Source organism: Mastacembelus armatus, chromosome 5 (genome assembly GCF_900324485.2).
Source record: "Mastacembelus armatus chromosome 5, fMasArm1.2, whole genome shotgun sequence".
NCBI classification, from domain to species: Eukaryota; Metazoa; Chordata; class Actinopteri; order Synbranchiformes; family Mastacembelidae; genus Mastacembelus; species Mastacembelus armatus.
In genome coordinates, this window is record NC_046637.1 from 23682710 (window position 1) to 23701418 (window position 18709).

The window sequence follows — 18709 nt, forward strand, 5'->3', positions numbered from 1 at the left end:
ATCTTTTGATTTTGACACGTTTGGTGATAAATGGTCATTGCTGCAGTACATTGCAGTTTCTATAGATCACTGCACAATGAAACAGTGTAACAGTGTCAGCAGATCTGTGAACTGTATCTTTGTCTGTATAGCAGTGGCAGCAATTGCTGCCTGCAGTAACAACTCAGGTCCTCTGTTCAGGTTGTTCCAAACACACTTTTGCTGCTGTTCTCATTGTATCTTTTTGCAATGTAAAAATCTGCTAATTTAATTTTAAAATGTTTTTTTTTTTAATAAGAAAAACACAAGTGACAACAGTTACTTCTAGAAATGTAACAATTTGAAGAGCTACAGTTTTTTGTTTTTTTTTTTTTTTTTCCTCAGTTCTTCCCTAGCAAATTTCAAAACCAATAAGAATAGTACATAATCAGGTTTTTGAGGTCTGTTTTCCATGACCACTCAGGGTTATCTTTGTCCTCAGGAGTACCATGCCCAGCTGGAAGAGATGCAGATGACCATCAGGCAGCTGGAAGAGGATCTCTCAGCCGCCCGGCGCCGCAGCGACCTCTATGAAGCAGAACTTAGAGACTCCAGGCAAACAAGTGAGGAACTCAAAAGGAAAGCTGTGGAATACCAGCAGAGAATCCAGAAGGTAAGTCCACTCCAGCTTTTTTTTTTTTTTTTTTTTTTTAAATGTATAAATGGTATGTCAAAGGCTGAAGATGCACACTTGGCCCTTGAAACAAAGGACTGTTGGTTTGTGAATCTCTTACCATAAAATAAAAGAATCACATAGATTTTATATCCTGATGACATAGCCTCTGAATAGGTTGAGCCAAACTTAGCAGGGCTCCAAGTGCCAAAGAACACAATTTACCATTACAATTAAAACCTTAAAACAACTCTAAGGTAAAAAAGTAAATGTACTAAAATGTATTATTTTGTGTCTCAGACTGTAACAATCTACACAAAACTTTAAAAACCAGCTATATAAAATTATTTATTTGAAATTAATTACGTTGCTACTCTAAAATATGTATTTCATCAAAGCCACAGATGTACAGAATCTTCAGTTCAAACGTGACAAAACACATTTGTGATCAGTGCTGTTTTAAGGTTGATTACATGGTGTGGAAGCTCTCGAACACTGGACTCTACCATATGCTATTTATTTCACAGGCCAAAGAGCAGGGCAAAGTCGAGGTGGAGGAGCTTCTTTCCAAACTCGAGAAGGTATCAGATCAGATTCTTCTGCCTTTGGCAGGTAGATATTTGTGGTTAAAGCTCTTGTGTTGCTAAAATTTCAGTTGAACTTAACTATGCTATCTTTCATTAAGACTAACGCTGAGCAGCAGGCAAAAATCCAAGAGCTCCAGGACAAACTGTGTAAGGTAAAGGTGTTTATTTATTTTTTTTACATGCATAACAATATTTGTACTTTTACAGTTATTAAAACTTCCTCTCTCCTTTTTGGATAAATATCAAAGCTACAGAATTGGTTCTAGTTCTCTTTTTATGTAGCTTTTTTTTTTTCTCCAATGTCTCCATGGTTAAGACTAACCTAATCACTTCAAGAGGTTTGTGCTGGGACCCACTAACAACCTTTTACCTCCTGACTTCCCCCAGGCAGTGAAAGCAAGCACAGAGGCCACTGAGCTGCTGCAAAATGTCCGGCAGGCCAAAGAGCGGCTTGAACGAGACCTGGAGCGCCTCCGTGGAAAAACTGACTCAAGTGACACTTTAAAACGCCGCCTGAGAGAGACAGAGGTAGCAGACTAACCCCCAGCGCTCATGATGTAAATTTGTAAAATACTACAGGTTTTGTTGTTACACGTTTCTGTAATTGAACAAAACCAATGCAAGTCACTTGTCACAAATTTTACATGTGGTTAGTCTTATTGTATGTTATTTTTGTTGTGTAAGCAGGAGGGCAGGAAGACCCTGGAGAACCAGGTAAAAAGGCTGGAGATGGTTGAGCGGCGGGAGAATAAACTGAAAGATGACATTCAGACCAAATCCCAGCAGATCCAGCAGATGGCTGAAAAGATCCTGGTGAGAGCGCTATGGATAAGTCTTGCTAATACTCTGCCCCTATTCACCCTTAATTTCAGCCCCCTGTCCCTTCCTCCCATTCATCCAGCCCTCCCCCACTCTATCCTCATCAGTTATCTTAAAACACACATGTACACGCTACACACATTTCTCTTTAGAGAGCACTTTGCTAGCTGAGCTCTCACAAATGGACTAGTCAACAAGTGTGGATGCATACACAGATTTTAACAAACATAATTCTGCCAGTGTTAGCATGAGCAGGCACCACAACAGCCGACTTTTGGATTGTCAGCTTTTTAGCGCAAGTTTCATCTTTTTTGTTCCTTTTGGCTTGAGTGTAGACCTATTAGAATAACTTTTACTCTGTTTTCAGGAGATTGTGTTGTCTCATCTTTGTAAATCTCCAAGGCTGCTTTACCTAATCATCAGGGTGGTATTTGTGTCTGTGTACATAATATACAAGTACAGCTATACTGATTACATAAGTGCAATTTGGCATGTAGTTTATAGTGCTAAATGTCTTCACTTAGCTTTGTTTTTTTGTTTATTTGTCGTCGTCCTCCTCCCCCCCACTTCAGGAGCTGGAAGAGAACCTAAGGGATGCCCAGTCGACAGCACAGAGGATGGAGATCCAACTGGTTCAGAAGGAAAGGCTTTATGAAGACAAAATCAAGGTGGGTCAGCCTACCATTGTCCAAAAAATTATCATTCATGAAGTTCAGGCTCAACTGTTTTTATATAGAGATGTGTTTCTGTTCACCTACATTTTTATCAACGAAGGCAGGCTCTGGCAAGATTAGACTGCATTAGCTTTAGCTACATACACCTAATAAACTGTCAACTGAGTGTACTGTACATATTTAAATGTATTAACTACTAGCCAGTGCTGCCATTTTCAATCATTGCTGTGCTGGATAAAAGTCAGACCTGTTACGTTTGACACCACAGTAATTACTACTTCCACCCGACTGTACAACCACATCTGTATGATTTTTTTTTTTTTTTTTTTTAAATCAGTGCCTCATCACACAGCAGATAACATACTTCAGCCTAAATGTGTATTTGTCTTTTTACTGGTTGTGTCTGAAGGTATTGGAGGCCCAGATGAAGGCAGACCTGGCTGACAAGGAGAGCCTTGAGGCCAGAAGAGCCCAGCAGGAGGAGGAGTCGAGGGAGAACTGCAAACTTATTAGTGAACAGAAAGCAGTAAGGAAACACAACAGGCCTTTTCAAAATTAAATCCACTCACACGCTCAACTAGATGGGTATACAACCTCATTTAAACCAGCTAAGGGTAACTACAACATTAGAAATAGCAGCTATATACCTGTCTGATTTTATTTATGTCCTTGATGATACTACCTCAGTTTACTGTGTAAATTCCACTGTGTGAAAGTTGTTTCTGAAGATATATCTTTGCATTTATCTCTGACCTTATGAGAATTTGACAATTAAAGTCTATCAGTGTTTTAATTTAGAGCATTTACAGTTTTTGGTCACAGTGGCTCAAATATCCTAGAATATAGAGTTGGATTAAACTGTAGTAAACTTCAAGTCACCCTGTAAAGTCTGGGCTCAAGTCCTAATCTGGTTAATGTGGTAGAATTGAAACAGTTAAGAAGCTTTTGGAGGCTGTCATTTGACAGTGATAATGGAAGACTCAGGCAACATCTTGATTGACTCTAATGGGATTTTGCTGAAGTTCAAAATTCTGTTTCCTATTTAAAAATAAAATTTGCTGTTGAAATATAAGTCCAATGATTCTTAGTCAGTGAAAGTAAAATATTTCCTTGCATTAGAGCCTTTTGGCTTGGAACTGATTTCCACCATGGTGTTATGTCCCTCTTTTCTTATAGACAATTAATGCTATGGATTCCAAGATGAAGAACCTGGAGCAACGCATCGCCGAGCTGTCAGAGGCTAACAAGTTGGCTGCTAACAGCAGCATCTACACCCAGAAGAATATGTGAGTTAACTAGACCTTCTGCCCACACTGTGCTTTCATGTGTGCCCCCACCCACATTGGCTCTGTCCTTGAGCATCCAATTGCCTCATTAGTGTGCAGTTACATCTCTGTGCACCATTGTAGCTCTGTCTCCTCTGTGTATAAACTGTGCATCATTTCTTAAGTTAAATACAGCAAATGCTGCTTTAAGTAATCTTAAAGAATTGTACTTCTTGAAAACAATGTTAGTTTTTTTTAATGTAATGTAAATGTTTAAACAAAACTATTCAAAGCAAGCACTGTAATAGGCATCTGTGTATGTATATTTTTGTCAGGAAAGCCCAGGAGGAGATGATCTCAGAGCTTCGGCAGCAAAAATTCTATTTGGAGTCTCAGGCAGGCAAGCTGGAGGCCCAAAATGCCAAACTGGAGGAACACCTGGAGAAGATGAGTCAGCAGGAGCAGACCAAGAGGACTCGGTTACTGGAGCTAGAGAGCAGGCTGCGGGAGGTGAGGCACCCACAGCGTGTAGCCTTACATCCTACATACATTTACTATGCACTTAAGGGATTAAAGTAGCTGATCAGTAGGCTCAGCTCTCTTTCAGATAAATGATTGGTTAAATACAGTAGGTCTACAATGCCGGCACCTCTACATTGCCTTTGGGCCTATACACAGGCTGGATCTGCTGGTCCAGGGGAGCTGGCAGCTTTGTGTAAAAAATGTAGTTGTATTTACTAACAACAAAAAAAGCATAATTATAATTATATCACTTTGTCATTGTAATATTACAGGAGTTTTCCCTTAACCCTTTAAATTCTCCTGATGTCCTGCCTCAGTCAGTGCATATTTTACACTTATGTAAAACATACATAAGTGTATAGATTACACTTATGTAATCTATATGGAAATGCATTATTTGAAAGAACATTGCCTCATGATTTTGATGGTTTAGATACTGACATCAGAGAAGAGGATTCTTGTTTTAGTAAGGACACTTGTGTAACAAAACAGTAATTACTACAGATTTCTGTTTTGTATATCGAATGAAGTCCCTACTGTATCCTGCACAGCTGTACCCTGCTACCTCAGCAGAAGTCCAATAATCTAAAGAAGAGTAGTTGTTTTTTGCCTTTTTCAGTTTGATATTAGTTAGGACTTTTGCAAGTAAATAATGTTTCAGCACACTGAGAAGTGCTCTATAAAGTATATGTGCATCTAGGTGAAACGTATTCTATAAAAAGATGTTGTGGCATAAGTGATGACCACAATGTCCCCTTTCTGCTATGACAGTTTAAGTCCAGTTACCAGATGTTTGTTTTTTCACCGTACACTTTCATATTTTGAATCTTCTACTGTGTATCTGCAAGTTGAACTTGTGTTTAGTGGTGGCATCTAATTATTCTTTCTTTTAATTGATCATTTATGATGTTAACAGGTTTTGAAATTGGCTGTAGCATGTTGAAACCAAAGGCTACCTCTGTGTTATCATATAAATAGTAGAGAATTTCAAAGTCTCATCAGCCACATCAGACAGTATTATGATCAATAGATTCCGGGTTAATCAGTCCTTTGTGTTTCTGAATTGCCCTCCTGTCCTAAAATACCTAGCAACTGGTACTCATCAGATTTGTACAAATACTGAAAATTATATGCAAATGTAGTCTGTTTTAGGCCTGATTTACGCTGCCATATACACACTACATTTACCTTAATTCAATCTTCCTTGCAGATGGGCCTAGAACATGAAGAGGAGAAGCTGGAGATCAAGAGACAGGTGTCAGAATTGACCCTGTCCCTGCAGGAGCGGGAGTCCCAGATTAGCAGTCTGCAGGCTGCTCGTCTTGCCCTCGAGAGCCAGCTGCAGCAAGCTAAGACCGAGCTGGAAGAGACCACCGCTGAGGCAGAGGAAGAGATCACTGCCCTCAGGGTAAGGCAAACTGAAGGCACAAGTGTGCAGTCAGTGGCTCACAGTACAGGTGCACAAACATCCATGAATATGAACCTCTCTTGGCCAAGTCAGGAGAGTTTCTGTTAGGTTTTCAAACTATTTAATTAATTAGTTAATTAATAACACTGTCAGCAAAACATTATTCCTTGTGATTACGCTGTATGCGGTGATCAGAAATTATTATATTGTTTTCTCTGTATTTGTCCTTCTCACAGAATCACAGAGATGAAATTCAGCGCAAATTTGATGCCTTGAGAGACAGCTGCTCAGTAAGTGCTTCCATAGACTTCTGTCTCTGTTCTCAGATGCAGAAGAATTTTGACTGTGAATATATGGTTATTAATAATTATATAGTTAATAATAATATAATATAAAGGTTTATTCTTGGCAAAACACAGCTTGTTCTCATTGGAAATATTTTCAACTTGGCCAAAAACTTTGGTTTGTTTGTATATTCATTTGTCATGACAGTTATCACACAAGAATTTTGCAAGCATGTAGAACTTTACTCTTTCAACTTCATTATTTTAATGCTTTTGTTGCTATTTAAATCATTACCATCGCAAAACCAACATTCAACTTTCAGATCAAGCGTCTAAGAATTCTTATATTAAACTCTCTTAATGGTAACTGCCTTTATCTAATTTTAACATGCCCAAGATATTTCCCTTATTGCTGTAGGTAACTTTGAGTACATTTTGAGTGCACAATTAATAAGACCATTGTAAAGCCATAAATGATCACTACCCCCCATGTTAGTACAGAAGCGATTCTTTCCCTCTTCCTTTGTGACAGAACAAATATCTTTTCACTGCCATAAGCAAAACTAACATTGCCACCTGTTTGTGTTGCCTCAGGTGATCACTGACCTGGAGGAGCAGCTTACACAGCTAAGTCAGGAGAACGCTGAATTGAACCGCCAGAACTTCTACCTGTCTAAACAGCTTGATGAAGCATCAGATGAGAGGGAGGACCAGCTGCAGCTCAGCCAGGAAGTGGACCGGCTGAGGAGGGAGGTGGCAGACCGCGAGATGCACCTCAACAACCAGAAACAAGTAACACACAAATGTTTGAAGCAAATGAAAGTATTTTAGCTGCTCATAGTGGAATTGTGTGTTATTAACAAGTGTTTTCAGTGTGATATATCTCAGGAAGACAGTAACAAATCCTCAACCATGCTACTCCTATTCTTTGTGGTTTTATATATATATATATATATATATTCATTCAAATTTTGCATTATATCATGTAAAGTTTTAGCTTTTAGTCTGATCTGTTTTATCTTACCAGAACATTGAAACACTGAAGACCACATGCAGCATGTTGGAGGAGCAGGTGGTGGAACTGGAGTCCCTAAATGATGAGTTGCTGGAGAAGGAGAGGCAGTGGGAGGCTTGGAGAGCGGCCCTGGAAGATGAAAAAAGCCAAGCCGAGAGACGCACCAGGGAACTACAGAGACAGCTAGACACTGAGAAGCAGAATAGGTAATATTCAAGCAGACAAATTCATAAATATTTTTGTACACAAGAACTACGACTCATTCAATATATAGACTGAAATGCTTTAAGAGGTGTTATTTTGCTGTTCACAGGCTGCGTGCAGACCAGCGCAGCACTGAGTCTCGTCAGGCAGTGGAACTGGCAGTCAAAGAGCACAAGGCTGAGATACTGGCCTTGCAGCAGGCCTTGAAGGAGCAGAGATTGAAGGCTGAAAGTCTGTCTGATACTGTGAGTCACAAATGGTTTTATGTCATGTATGATCTAATCTCATCTTGCATGCTCTGACTTTGGCACAATAAGCAAAAATGTGTTTAATTTTATTTTAACAGAAAATCAACCGCGTTTGTCTGTCTTATGTTATATTTTCATGTGCACTGATGTTCTCACAGCTCAATGATCTGGAGAAGAAACATGCCATGCTGGAGATGAATGCCCGCAGCCTCCAGCAGAAACTGGAGACAGAGCGAGAACTGAAGCAGAGGCTCATGGAAGAGGTTAGAAATTAAAATATGACCAATCTACTTTATATAACCCATGTGTTAGGTTTGCTGCTGTACATTTGTCTCCCTCATTCCGAAACATTAAAACACAGCCAACTGTTGGAAGAAATTTACTTAAAATACTTTAAAACCTTACATTATGTTTGAAACACCTCTTATGTGAGTTCATTGTATTTGTGACCACTTTAAATGTGGCTCAAATATTTGTGTGCTGGTGTCGCCACAGCAAGGGAAGCTACAGCAGCAGATGGACCTCCAGAAGAGCCACATTTTCCGTCTGACCCAGGGTCTGCAGGACGCCTTGGACCAGACTGACATGCTCAAGACTGAGAGGACTGATTTGGAGTACCAGCTGGAGAATATACAGGTGCGCACTGCAATGCTTTTGCAGTTTGATGAAATACACTGGTCCCTAGGGAGTGAGCCCGTCCTAGTTAGATATTAGAAAAGTGTGACTGATGTTGGCAAGTAACAAAGTATCTCAGGAGGATGAAGAGGATAATGTAATCTTAATGACTGTGTTCTTCAAGCGAATTCTTTTTAAAGTTGTCTTCAGACGTGTTTGGAGCTTGTGTTTTCTTTCCTGCAGGCTGTGTACTCCCATGAGAAGGTGAAGATGGAGGGAACTATCTCCCAGCAGACCAAACTCATAGACTTCCTCCAGGCCAAAATGGATCAGCCCACCAAGAAAAAGAAGGTCTGGGATAATGTTTTGTGATGATAATTTTATGATGAGTCATATTAGATTTTAATTTGTTTCAAATTAAAGATTTCCATCTTTACAAATTCAATGCTGTTTCCTCCTGAAACAGGGTATATTCGGGCGGCGCCGGGAGGATGTAGGCACCACGACTAATGGGGCGCTGGCTCCACAGGCCCAGCCGGCAGTTCCCATGCAGTACAGTGACATGAAACTTGCTTTGGAGAAGGAACGCTCCAGGTGTGCAGAACTGGAAGAGGCTCTGCAGAAGATGAGGATAGAGCTACGATCCCTTAGAGAAGAGGGTAGGGACTGCACTCTTACTGGACTAGATGTAAGCAGTATTTTATGTCTGATAACGCAGTGACATCCCATGGTGAACTGAGTCTTGCAGTGTCCTGCAATAAGATGGTGAACCTCTGTTGGCTCCAGAATTGTTGTTGTGTGACTGACCATAAATCATTATCCTCACACAAAGAGGGGCCAAAATAGAAGAGTCCTGTAATAAATAATTTCTTTGAAACATTGCATTTTTTTTCATCAAAACTTATACCACCCTAATTTGCGCTGAGCTCTGCCATCTGAGATGGGAAATAACTTGGGACACAGCTTAGTAAATCTTGTTTTGTGCATCCTCCCTTATCTGAGACCATGCGGCTTTTAACCGAGTTACCATGGCAGCGTCCTGCTCCATTACCTACATCTGCTATGTTCTGTGAGGTTCATTTGAGAATCTATTAGTTTTTTTTTTTTTTTTTTTTTTTTTTTGGCACTGCCACAACATATTTCCAGCTTAATAGCGTCCGCTGATCTAATATTAGGTTGTTTTATTTGCTTGTGGTGAAACAGCAGCTCATTTCAAAGCCCAGGAACATGTGGCTCCTTCCACACCTGCCCAGGCCCGCCATCAAATCCTCATGTCAGCCATTGTCAAGTCCCCAGAGCATCAACCCAACCCCAGCAGCCTGCTCAACCCCTCCACCCGCTGCAAGGAGACCTCTACCCCTGAAGGTAAGATGCACGACACACAACACACACACACACACACACACACACACACACACACACACACACACACACACACACACACACACACACACAGATCAATAAATAAACACCCAGGTAGATTTTGTATTCCACTCATCAGCCTCTATTGTACCTTGGGTTTCCTGTTTTGAGGCTGTATAGTTGCCTCACAGGCTCAATCACCCTTATGCTCTGTGTCAAACAAATGGGACTCCCTGTTTATTCATCATTGTTTTATTTATGTGTTGTTTTTATGTGTGTGTTATTTCTATGGTCTGTCTCACAAAGCAGAGATGTAAATTTGGGTAGCTCAGTGTTCAGCACATGGTGAAGTTAAAAGCTCTTCCAGCTTTTATTCACTGTACATTTATCCTATTACAGTAACACAGTAAATCTGCCAGGGTCTGTCTAACAAGGTAACAATAGTTGATTAGCCAGATAACACTTGTTTTAATATAGGCTTTCCACAATCACACACATTTTGTGTTAATTACCATGGAAACTGAATCTGCATATATTATAGCTATATAGCAAGTTCATCGGTTCATATCCAAATGTGTAACCAACCTGTTTTCAACAATGAGAATATAAAAAACTATATAGACCCCCTTCTAAACATATGAATCTTTTAAAATGCTAGTTTCTTTAGTTGTGATACACTTCATGTATTTCATCAACAACAAATGTTTGGATCATAACAGCCTGACAAAGCTGAACTTGCTTTGTGACTCAGATCCCAAACTATCCATGTTCCTTTACTTTCACCTAGTTATAGTTAGACTGCTCTCTCCTTTCTGTCTCTTTCCTCTTGCTCCTCACAGAAAAGAGGAGGGTCACCTTTGAAAGTAAGTTAGCAGTCACCACAGTGGGCTTTTCACATGCATGAGCTCATCTATGTATGCTGGCTATACTGTGTACACACATACCCATATCATACCGTACATGTCTGGTTGTCCTGCTTTCAAGCTAACTGTAACTTGACCAAGGACTTGATTCTTAAAGGTCAAGTTTGTCAGGATATACCGGTCTTGTTTGTTTTTTTTTTGTTTTTTTTGTTTGTTTGTTTTGTTTTGTTTTTTTCCAACTGTCATTCTTGGAGTCATTTAGATAGCCTATGGTAGGAAAGGTAGCTTTTCTCTCTGAAACATTTGATTGCATCCCATTGTCACTGGCATTCATTTTAATATTCTGATTGACTGTTTTAAGCTACTTGAAATTTCATATGCCTAGTACCTGCAATTAAAATATTATAACAATACATTTATTCATTATTGAAATTGTCCCATGTTGGACTGGATTGCAGTTGCTCAGCTGCTTCACAGTTGACTTATGAGGTGATTCAGCCTGCAACAAAATATCATGGTGCCATATTTCTTTTGTAATTCCTCTCCCTGCCCTCTTCTTTTTTTCTTTTTCTCCCTTTTTGTATTGCAGAGTTTGGGCGTCGTGTGAAGGAGAGAATGCACCACAACATCCCTCATCGTTTCACTGTGGGCCTCAACATGAGAGCTGCCAAGTGTGCCGTCTGCCTGGACACTGTTCATTTTGGACGACAGGCTGCCACTTGTCTAGGTCTGTATTTGTATGCAGCTAGGCAGAGTGAATCTGAAGATATTTCAAAGAGCAAATTCTTTACCAGCCTTAAAAATACTAGAAGTAGTTCTTGTACCATGGCCATCCCATTAGTCTGCCTCACATGGTGGGATCAGGCGTGTCTTGTTTTGGCATTCATGGCTGTTTCTAACCACTACTGTTCTAAATGTTTGCTCTTTAAGACATGGCTCTTTTAAAACACTACAATATTAATTTCTTCATTACTAAGACTGCGTTTTTTGATAAACTTAGACTTTCTTGTCCCCACCTCTGTATTGCTGTAGAGTGCCACACCCTGTGCCATCCTAAATGCTCACCATGTCTTCCGGCCACCTGCGGTCTGCCAGCTGAGTATGCCACTCACTTTTCAGAGGCTCTGTGCCGAGAAAAGGCAAACTCACCTGCGCTGCAGGTCAAAGAGGCCAGTGGACATGTTCGCTTGGAGGGATGGATGAAGCAGCCCAGGTAACTAATTCAGTCCCTTACTACCTCATGTCTATATACTATACACAGCACTGAAAGTGTGTGTTTATCTGTGTTGGCCAATGTAGAAATGGCAAGCGTGGACAGCAGGGTTGGGAGAGAAAGTATGTGGTACTAGATGGAACCAAAGTGTCCATCTATGACAGTGAACCTAGAGAAGGTCAGTACCATGCTTTTATTTATTTATTTCAACCTTTTTTTTTCTTTTTTTTTTTTTTAAAGAGTATTATTTTATTTATTTTTAACCTGTTATAATTCTCTATTCTCTTCTCCCCAGACTGCGTAAAGGCTGAGGAGGAGTTTGAGCTCTGTCTGCCTGATGGAGAGGTGACTGTACATGGAGCTGTTGGAGCCTCTGAGCTCATCAACACTGCCAAGTCAGGTACCAGATTAATGTCCCCTAACTGACCGATACTCTGCTTGTTGTCTTATTTTAAGCATGTAATCCACTTGCCAAATTTTATTTTGATTCACCTTATCCCATTTATGTTTTTGATCTCAAAATACAATAAATTGTTGACAGATCTACTCAGCCATGAAACAGCTAACTAATCCAATTTTTTTTTGTATGGACCCAGACATCCCTTATGTGTTGAAGCTGGAGTCACATCCCCATACTACCTGTTGGCCAGGCCAGTCTCTCTACTTCATGGCTCCCAGCTTCCCTGATAAGCAGCGCTGGGTGGCTGTGCTGGAGTCTGTGGTAGCAGGTAGTCGTGGATCTAAGGACAAAGTGGATGCAGATGCTGTAAGTATTGTGTTTATGTTTCTGCTTGCACTCAGCGTGTTTGGGATCAAATTCTGAGTATTCAGAGGTGTAAGAAAGACAGCCCAGGGTTGTCTTTATACAAGTATACAGATTTCAGATAGTAACGTAATCCAAGGGTAGGGATATTATTTGGTATAAAAATTAGGTTAAATATATTGAATGCCTCCATTAAACATCAGCCAGTGCTTTCACTTCTTCTTCTCCCCCTCTTTCTTCTTTCTCTCTCTGCATGTTCTCAACATCCACGTCTTCTATTTTTGTGTTGTCATTGTCTTTGTTAATGTGATCATACTGTGCGTGTATCTCCATTCAACTCGGTTGTGTGGATCACATTATAGGCAGGTGTTTCTAAAAGACAGAAGAACCTTTCCCCTCTGGTTCAGGTACAGTAAGTAGCTGCACGAATGCTTGGGCTTCAGTCGACTGGTTGACTAAGCATGCAAAGATGCTCACATCTGCGCTTATATCACTGATGCTGTTCAGTGCAGGTCACAGTCCTAGGCTCACTTGAATATGGTTCATGGTAATAGCTGCCTTCACAAACCTTGCAGCATTCACATCCATGCACTGTGCATGAATGTGAATAGGCCCTGTTGTGCACATTTGACCTGATATCGTTTTGTTCTGGCATGCATGCATGCTTCTGCAAAGTCATGCTCTGCTTTGGTCCCCTTTGCTAAAACATGACAGACATGCACCTGCTGTTCCACCAACCTGAGACTTCAGTCTTTAGTCTACAGCCTTCTGCTATTGGTGTTTGTGTGTTTATTGCTGTTGAGAACTCCAATTACCCTTGGAAATAGTCTAGGTTTGTTTTAAAACTGTATATCAGTGTTTTCACTGTTCATCGTCCTCTTTTACATTATTTCTTCAAATATGCACTTAGTTCAATGTGCAGATTTTTTCCTTAGTGCAGCACATACTACATGGCCAAAAGTGTGAGGACATATACACCGAAATTTAACAATTTAATCATCTCATGTCAAACCACAGGTTTTTATATGCTAATGTAACAGCCCTCAGTCTTTTTAAGAGGTTTTCCATATGATTATAGCACCTAGCTGCAGTTCACCATTCAACCAAAGAATACTCATGAGGTCGGGCACTTATTGCTGTGAGTTTCAGGTTTATCCCACAGGTGTTAAACAGGGGCTCTTCACACCAACCTCAAACATTTTTTATGGCCCTCACTTGATGTAAGGTGGCATTGCTGTGTTAAAATAGGAAAGAGCCGCTCTCTGTTACCATAAAATTGTAAGCAAAGCATTGATTAAAATATAATTGTATTTTAAAGGATTTGGAACTAAAGGACTTTGCACAAACCATGAAAAATGAACAAAAGTATACCAAAGTATTTGGACAGGCTAACATCCTGTAGCATCTGCATATTTCTGGCCATATAGTTTTGATGAAGTTTTACATCACATTTTGTTACTCACTGGACATTAGTTAGCTGTCTCTAAAATGTCTGCATTACAACCTGAGTATAATGGCAATAACGCGCCTCTCTTTTTTTATTATTTTTGCTATCTTCCCATTCTGTTTTTGTTTCTTTGAAGTTGCTGTGGTCACCCAGAGACCAGTTATACAGCTTTAAACATACCAACCAACTTATGTCCAGACCACTGAGTATCAAACTGTCAAATACCAAAAGTTGGCATTAAATGCTTGCTCCTGGCTTAAAACAAGGATTTTGTGTTCATACTTGGTTATTGTTGACAGTAAATATTAAACAATGCTTTGCCTAAGTTAAATAATGACCTATTCACTTCACATGTGAATTCTATTCATTGATATTGAAGGATGAATATGTTAATTTGGTGTTTGTGAGAATGGCTCTCTGGCTATCATCCTTGCTGGCTTAGTTCATCTTGTTCTAAAGCAACTGATACATAGAAAAGCTTTCTTACCTGCCCCTTATCCCTGCTCCATGCCCCTCCCTTTCTGTTTTTTGTCTTGATAGAAACTTCTAGGAAACTCCTTGCTGAAGCTGGAGGGTGATGACCGTTTGGACATTAACTGCACTTTGCCGCTCACTGACCAGGTACAAAGAAAAAAACTCTAGCATATAAAGAGAGGCAAAAACCTAATTAGTCATCTTTCAGCCCATTTGACTGCTACACCATCCTGCTCCGTTTCATTTGTTAAACTATTCTTATTGTCCTTTTCCCTCAGATCGTGCTGGTTGGTTCTGAGGAGGGCCTGTATGCTCTAAACGTGATAAAGAACTCTTTGACCCACATCCCCGGGCTGACCTCTGTCTTCCAGATCCAGATCCTGAAGGACCTTGACAAGCTGTTGATGATCACTGGTCAGTGCATAACAGTAAAAAATACTGAGTTGCTCAGTCTTAAGTGAATTTAACTGTGCAATGTCACTGGAAAATGGTATGTTTTTCATATTACACTCATTCACAATCACTTCTAGGCGAGGACAGGGTGCTGTGTCTGGTGGATATCAAGAAGGTGAAACAGTCTTTGTCACAGTCCCATCTCCCAGCTCCACCTGACCTCAACCCTTTCATATTTGAGGCCATCAAAGGATGCCATCTCTTCTCCTCTGGCAAGGTGAGTCAGGTTGTTTTTATTTACACTGAACAAAATCATTCTAGTTAGTCTGTTATTTAGTCAGAGTTAATGAGCTGAACATCACAATAGCAGTGTGCTTTGTGATTGCTGGTATTCACTACCATCCTAATTCTAGAATTGTTCCCTCTTTACAGATTGATAATGGGATCTGTATCTGTGCTGCTATGCCCAATAAGATTACGATTCTGAGACATAATGAAGGTCTCAACAAGTTCTGCATCAGAAAGGTAAATGGGCCTTCAGCATGGATAGATGATAAAATGATGAAGGGAAGATGCTCAGTTTTGCCTTGGCAGCGAGTGTCAGTGTTCCTGTTAAACCACTGTGACTGTATTTGTAGGAGATCGAGACATCAGAGCCTTGCAGCTGTATCCACTTCACTGGCTACAGTATCATTATCGGCACCAACAAGTTCTATGAGATTGAGATGAAGCAGTATGTGCTAGAAGGTAGGTCAAATCCATATATGTAAAATATTTCTTGTCAACCAGATGGTGTTCTAAGTAAGTCTACACAAGCGTGAGTCTGTCACTGGAATCTCTCAGCTTTCACACCTGAATAGGCGCACCAATGCTGATTTGATGTCTTTCTGCAGAGTTCCTGGATAAAAATGATGTGACACTGGCTTCAGCCGTCTTCGCCGCATCCTCCCACAGCTTCCCCATCTCCATCATCCAGGTCACCACAGCTCCACAGAAGGATGAATACCTGCTCTGTTTCCATGGTTTGACGTTTATTTTCTGTCTGTGTGGGAACACATATATGGCTGTGTATGCAGTGAAGCGTGTCAAAACATGTACCAGTAGAGGAGCCAAAACATCTGTGTGAGAACATCTGTAATCTTGTTACAGTATCTATGATGATGTTTTTCTTGCAGAGTTTGGTGTATTTGTGGATGCATATGGCCGTAGAAGCAGGACTGATGATATCAAATGGAGCCGTCTGCCTCTCTCATTTGGTTAGTGTAAATCAATTTCTTCAGTGTCACTTTCAAATTTATTTTACCACATTTAAATGGTCCATATACTCCATACTTAATCATTATAAAATCATGTTAAGCGGATTTTATTTTTGGTATTTCAGCCTATAGAGAACCCTATCTGTTTGTGACCTACTTCAACTCTCTGGATGTTATTGAGATTAAGGGACATGCCGCTCTTGGGTAAGACTGTATTCTGCTTTTTTGTCAGTACCAGCGACTAGTGTTTATTTTTAAGTCAAAAAATGATTATTTGTTTTTAGTGGCTCCTCGATCAGTATCACTGCATATTGTAGCAATTGAGTTTTTAATGCCAAGGCTCAGTAGACACCTTGGCAAAAATCCATTGAACTCACTGGTGTTTTAAAGGATACGGGGTCTAATGCTTATATTTCTTTCCAGGCCTCACTCATATGCACACTTGGATATCCCAAACCCCCGCTACCTTGGCCCAGCCATCTCCTCTGGGGCCATTTACCTGGCCTCTTCTTACCAGAACAAACTTCGGGTCATTTGCTGCAAGGGCAACCTGGTGCAGTGCCAAGACGGGGGAGGAGACCTGCAGCGGAACGGGTCTGGACGCAGGTGAGGACATACACGAAGAACATTTATTAAACTTCATGCCAACATGCCTGTATTTTCTCTTGGGAGCTGAAAAAAAAAATCACAATCCTGGGTATTATGTTTGGGACCCTTTTCAACTACAACCAGCCATCACCCTTCTCACTTTTCTTTGAGCTCAAAATCAAATTTTGACTTCCTACACTGTGAGACAAACATAAGGTGCATTTTATTTATTATTATTTACCAATTATTCACTTCTGGAGCATCCCAAGTACACTCCACTAACTTACCCCATTCACAATGTTGTTCATGGTCCCTGGGACTATGTGGCATTGCAGGGCACAGGTTGACATCCACAGGTGGTGACGGGTAAATTGTGCCATTAATGTTGATACATTAAAACAGAACTGTAACACCTTCATTTTGTTCTTTGCAGGCGGAAGAGTTCATTTTTAATCTGTAATAAATCATTAAATGTATCTTTTTAAATTAAATTCACTTCTGAAAACTTGTCCTGACAAATGTAGAAAGACAATTTTTAAATAAAGACTAACTTCCTCTTTTTATGTCCTGAGACTGGTCTATTTCAAAATGAAGCTCACTAACAACTGAGCTTTTCTTACTTTTTCCAGGTTCTTCACTTCTCATTTAGATAGCCAAGAGAAGTTGAGTTCAGTCTCGTCTAAGTATGAACAGCAATGTGCTACTGATTCTCAGATTAGCTTGATTGTGAGCAAATCATCCTCACCACATTTGCAGTAGGGCTGAGCTCTAATAGCAGCCACTGCCACCTGCTGTGCCCACGACATGAGTGGGGGTGCCCGTAGCTACACCTGGCATATGCAAATTAGAGATGGGTTCCAACACGTTAGGTTTTAAGACAGGTCGACATTGAATTGGAGACATAATATAAAATGTAGTTACACATAGACCCACTATTATCATATTATTAGCATTACGTATACCAAGGCAGCAGCAAAGAACCACAACAATCGGACCACAAACTGGCCCGGACAGTTAGCAGGCCCCTGTAGATATGGCTAAACGACCATATGCTGTCAAAGGTCAAAGGATAAAAGTAGGTTGCACTGACTGGAGAAGCAAACCATAAAATACATGAACATTGTTTGTCTTTGTGTCTCTGGTTCAGAGTTGACCTGTTGTAAAACATAAAAGAATCTATTTTTAATTTGCATTTTTGCCCTTAAACACCCAACCCAGCCAGATGTAGGTACGACTGCAATCTATGAACTTGACCTCAATCCACATTTGTTGACCAACCTATCTCCCACAGCGTCAAGCAAAGCCCCATGACTCCAGACACAAAATCCCTTTTCTTTTAACCAATGTTCCCTGCCCATTTTTATGCCTCGGTTCCCAGCCCCAACAAGCGCGGACCTCCTTCCTACAACGAGCACATCTCTAAAAGGCTGGCAGCCAATCCCCTTGTTCACGGAGACCCTGGCACACCTCACCGCTACCGAGAGGCCCGCACTGAGTTTCGACGGGACAAGTCCCCCAGCCGTCCATTGGAGAGAGAGAAGTCTCCTGGCCGGATGCTGGAAAGCCGAATAGTAGGGTCTCCGGGCAGGGCCATGGCTGATCCCCGGTTAGAGCGCTCCCCGGGCCGTGCCATGGCAGACCCTCGAATGGACCGCTCCCCTGGTCGTATGATGGATGTCCGGAGGGAGAGGTCCCCTGGACGATTTGAAGAGCGCCAAAGGCTTCATACAGGCTCTGGACGCACACCCATAAACCCTGTCAACAAGGTTTGCCTGTTTTTTTTTTTTTTTTGTTTGTTTTTTTTTTCTGTTGGTTTTTACTGTTTCTTAATGGAATAATTTGACATTTGGATACACTATGAAATATGAAGCCAGAGTCCCTGAACATAGTGTGGCATAAAGACTGGAAATGAGAAGAAAAGGTGTAAAATCTACATATTTTGTTTTTATGATGGATTGTGTGCAATGCTGTGTCTTGGCTAAAAGCAGTGACTACCTGGTCTCTTCTCTAGATGCCAGGCATATTCAGAGTGTCCAAAATTTGTACCAGTTGAGATATAATGTAATAAATAGTGATGG

At 40.6% G+C, this 18709-nt stretch overlaps 1 protein-coding gene across 5 annotated transcripts in view; it reads left to right on the forward strand.

The window, feature by feature from the left end:
* cita (citron rho-interacting serine/threonine kinase a) overlaps positions 1-18709 on the forward strand; it is a 35574-nt gene that overhangs the window by 13489 nt on the left and 3376 nt on the right. The window contains exons 14-48 of one of the 5 annotated variants that reach the window (XM_026307363.2): positions 461-631; positions 1159-1212; positions 1317-1370; positions 1606-1746; positions 1903-2031; positions 2610-2705; positions 3121-3237; positions 3888-3997; positions 4312-4486; positions 5709-5906; positions 6143-6196; positions 6785-6982; positions 7218-7411; positions 7519-7654; positions 7816-7920; positions 8153-8293; positions 8516-8623; positions 8739-8931; positions 9476-9637; positions 11087-11224; positions 11530-11710; positions 11797-11888; positions 12006-12110; positions 12307-12476; positions 12836-12880; positions 14461-14541; positions 14673-14808; positions 14925-15064; positions 15220-15312; positions 15426-15534; positions 15681-15809; positions 15963-16043; positions 16169-16247; positions 16467-16649; positions 18010-18397. In XM_026307363.2, coding sequence (XP_026163148.1) covers positions 461-631; positions 1159-1212; positions 1317-1370; positions 1606-1746; positions 1903-2031; positions 2610-2705; positions 3121-3237; positions 3888-3997; positions 4312-4486; positions 5709-5906; positions 6143-6196; positions 6785-6982; positions 7218-7411; positions 7519-7654; positions 7816-7920; positions 8153-8293; positions 8516-8623; positions 8739-8931; positions 9476-9637; positions 11087-11224; positions 11530-11710; positions 11797-11888; positions 12006-12110; positions 12307-12476; positions 12836-12880; positions 14461-14541; positions 14673-14808; positions 14925-15064; positions 15220-15312; positions 15426-15534; positions 15681-15809; positions 15963-16043; positions 16169-16247; positions 16467-16649; positions 18010-18397 — 4686 coding nt within the window. The remainder of the gene's footprint in view (positions 1-460; positions 632-1158; positions 1213-1316; positions 1371-1605; positions 1747-1902; positions 2032-2609; positions 2706-3120; positions 3238-3887; positions 3998-4311; positions 4487-5708; positions 5907-6142; positions 6197-6784; positions 6983-7217; positions 7412-7518; positions 7655-7815; positions 7921-8152; positions 8294-8515; positions 8624-8738; positions 8932-9475; positions 9638-11086; positions 11225-11529; positions 11711-11796; positions 11889-12005; positions 12111-12306; positions 12477-12835; positions 12881-14460; positions 14542-14672; positions 14809-14924; positions 15065-15219; positions 15313-15425; positions 15535-15680; positions 15810-15962; positions 16044-16168; positions 16248-16466; positions 16650-18009; positions 18398-18709) is intronic. The other 4 variants (XM_026307365.2, XM_026307364.2, XM_026307366.2 and 1 more) reach the window with 4 other exon arrangements.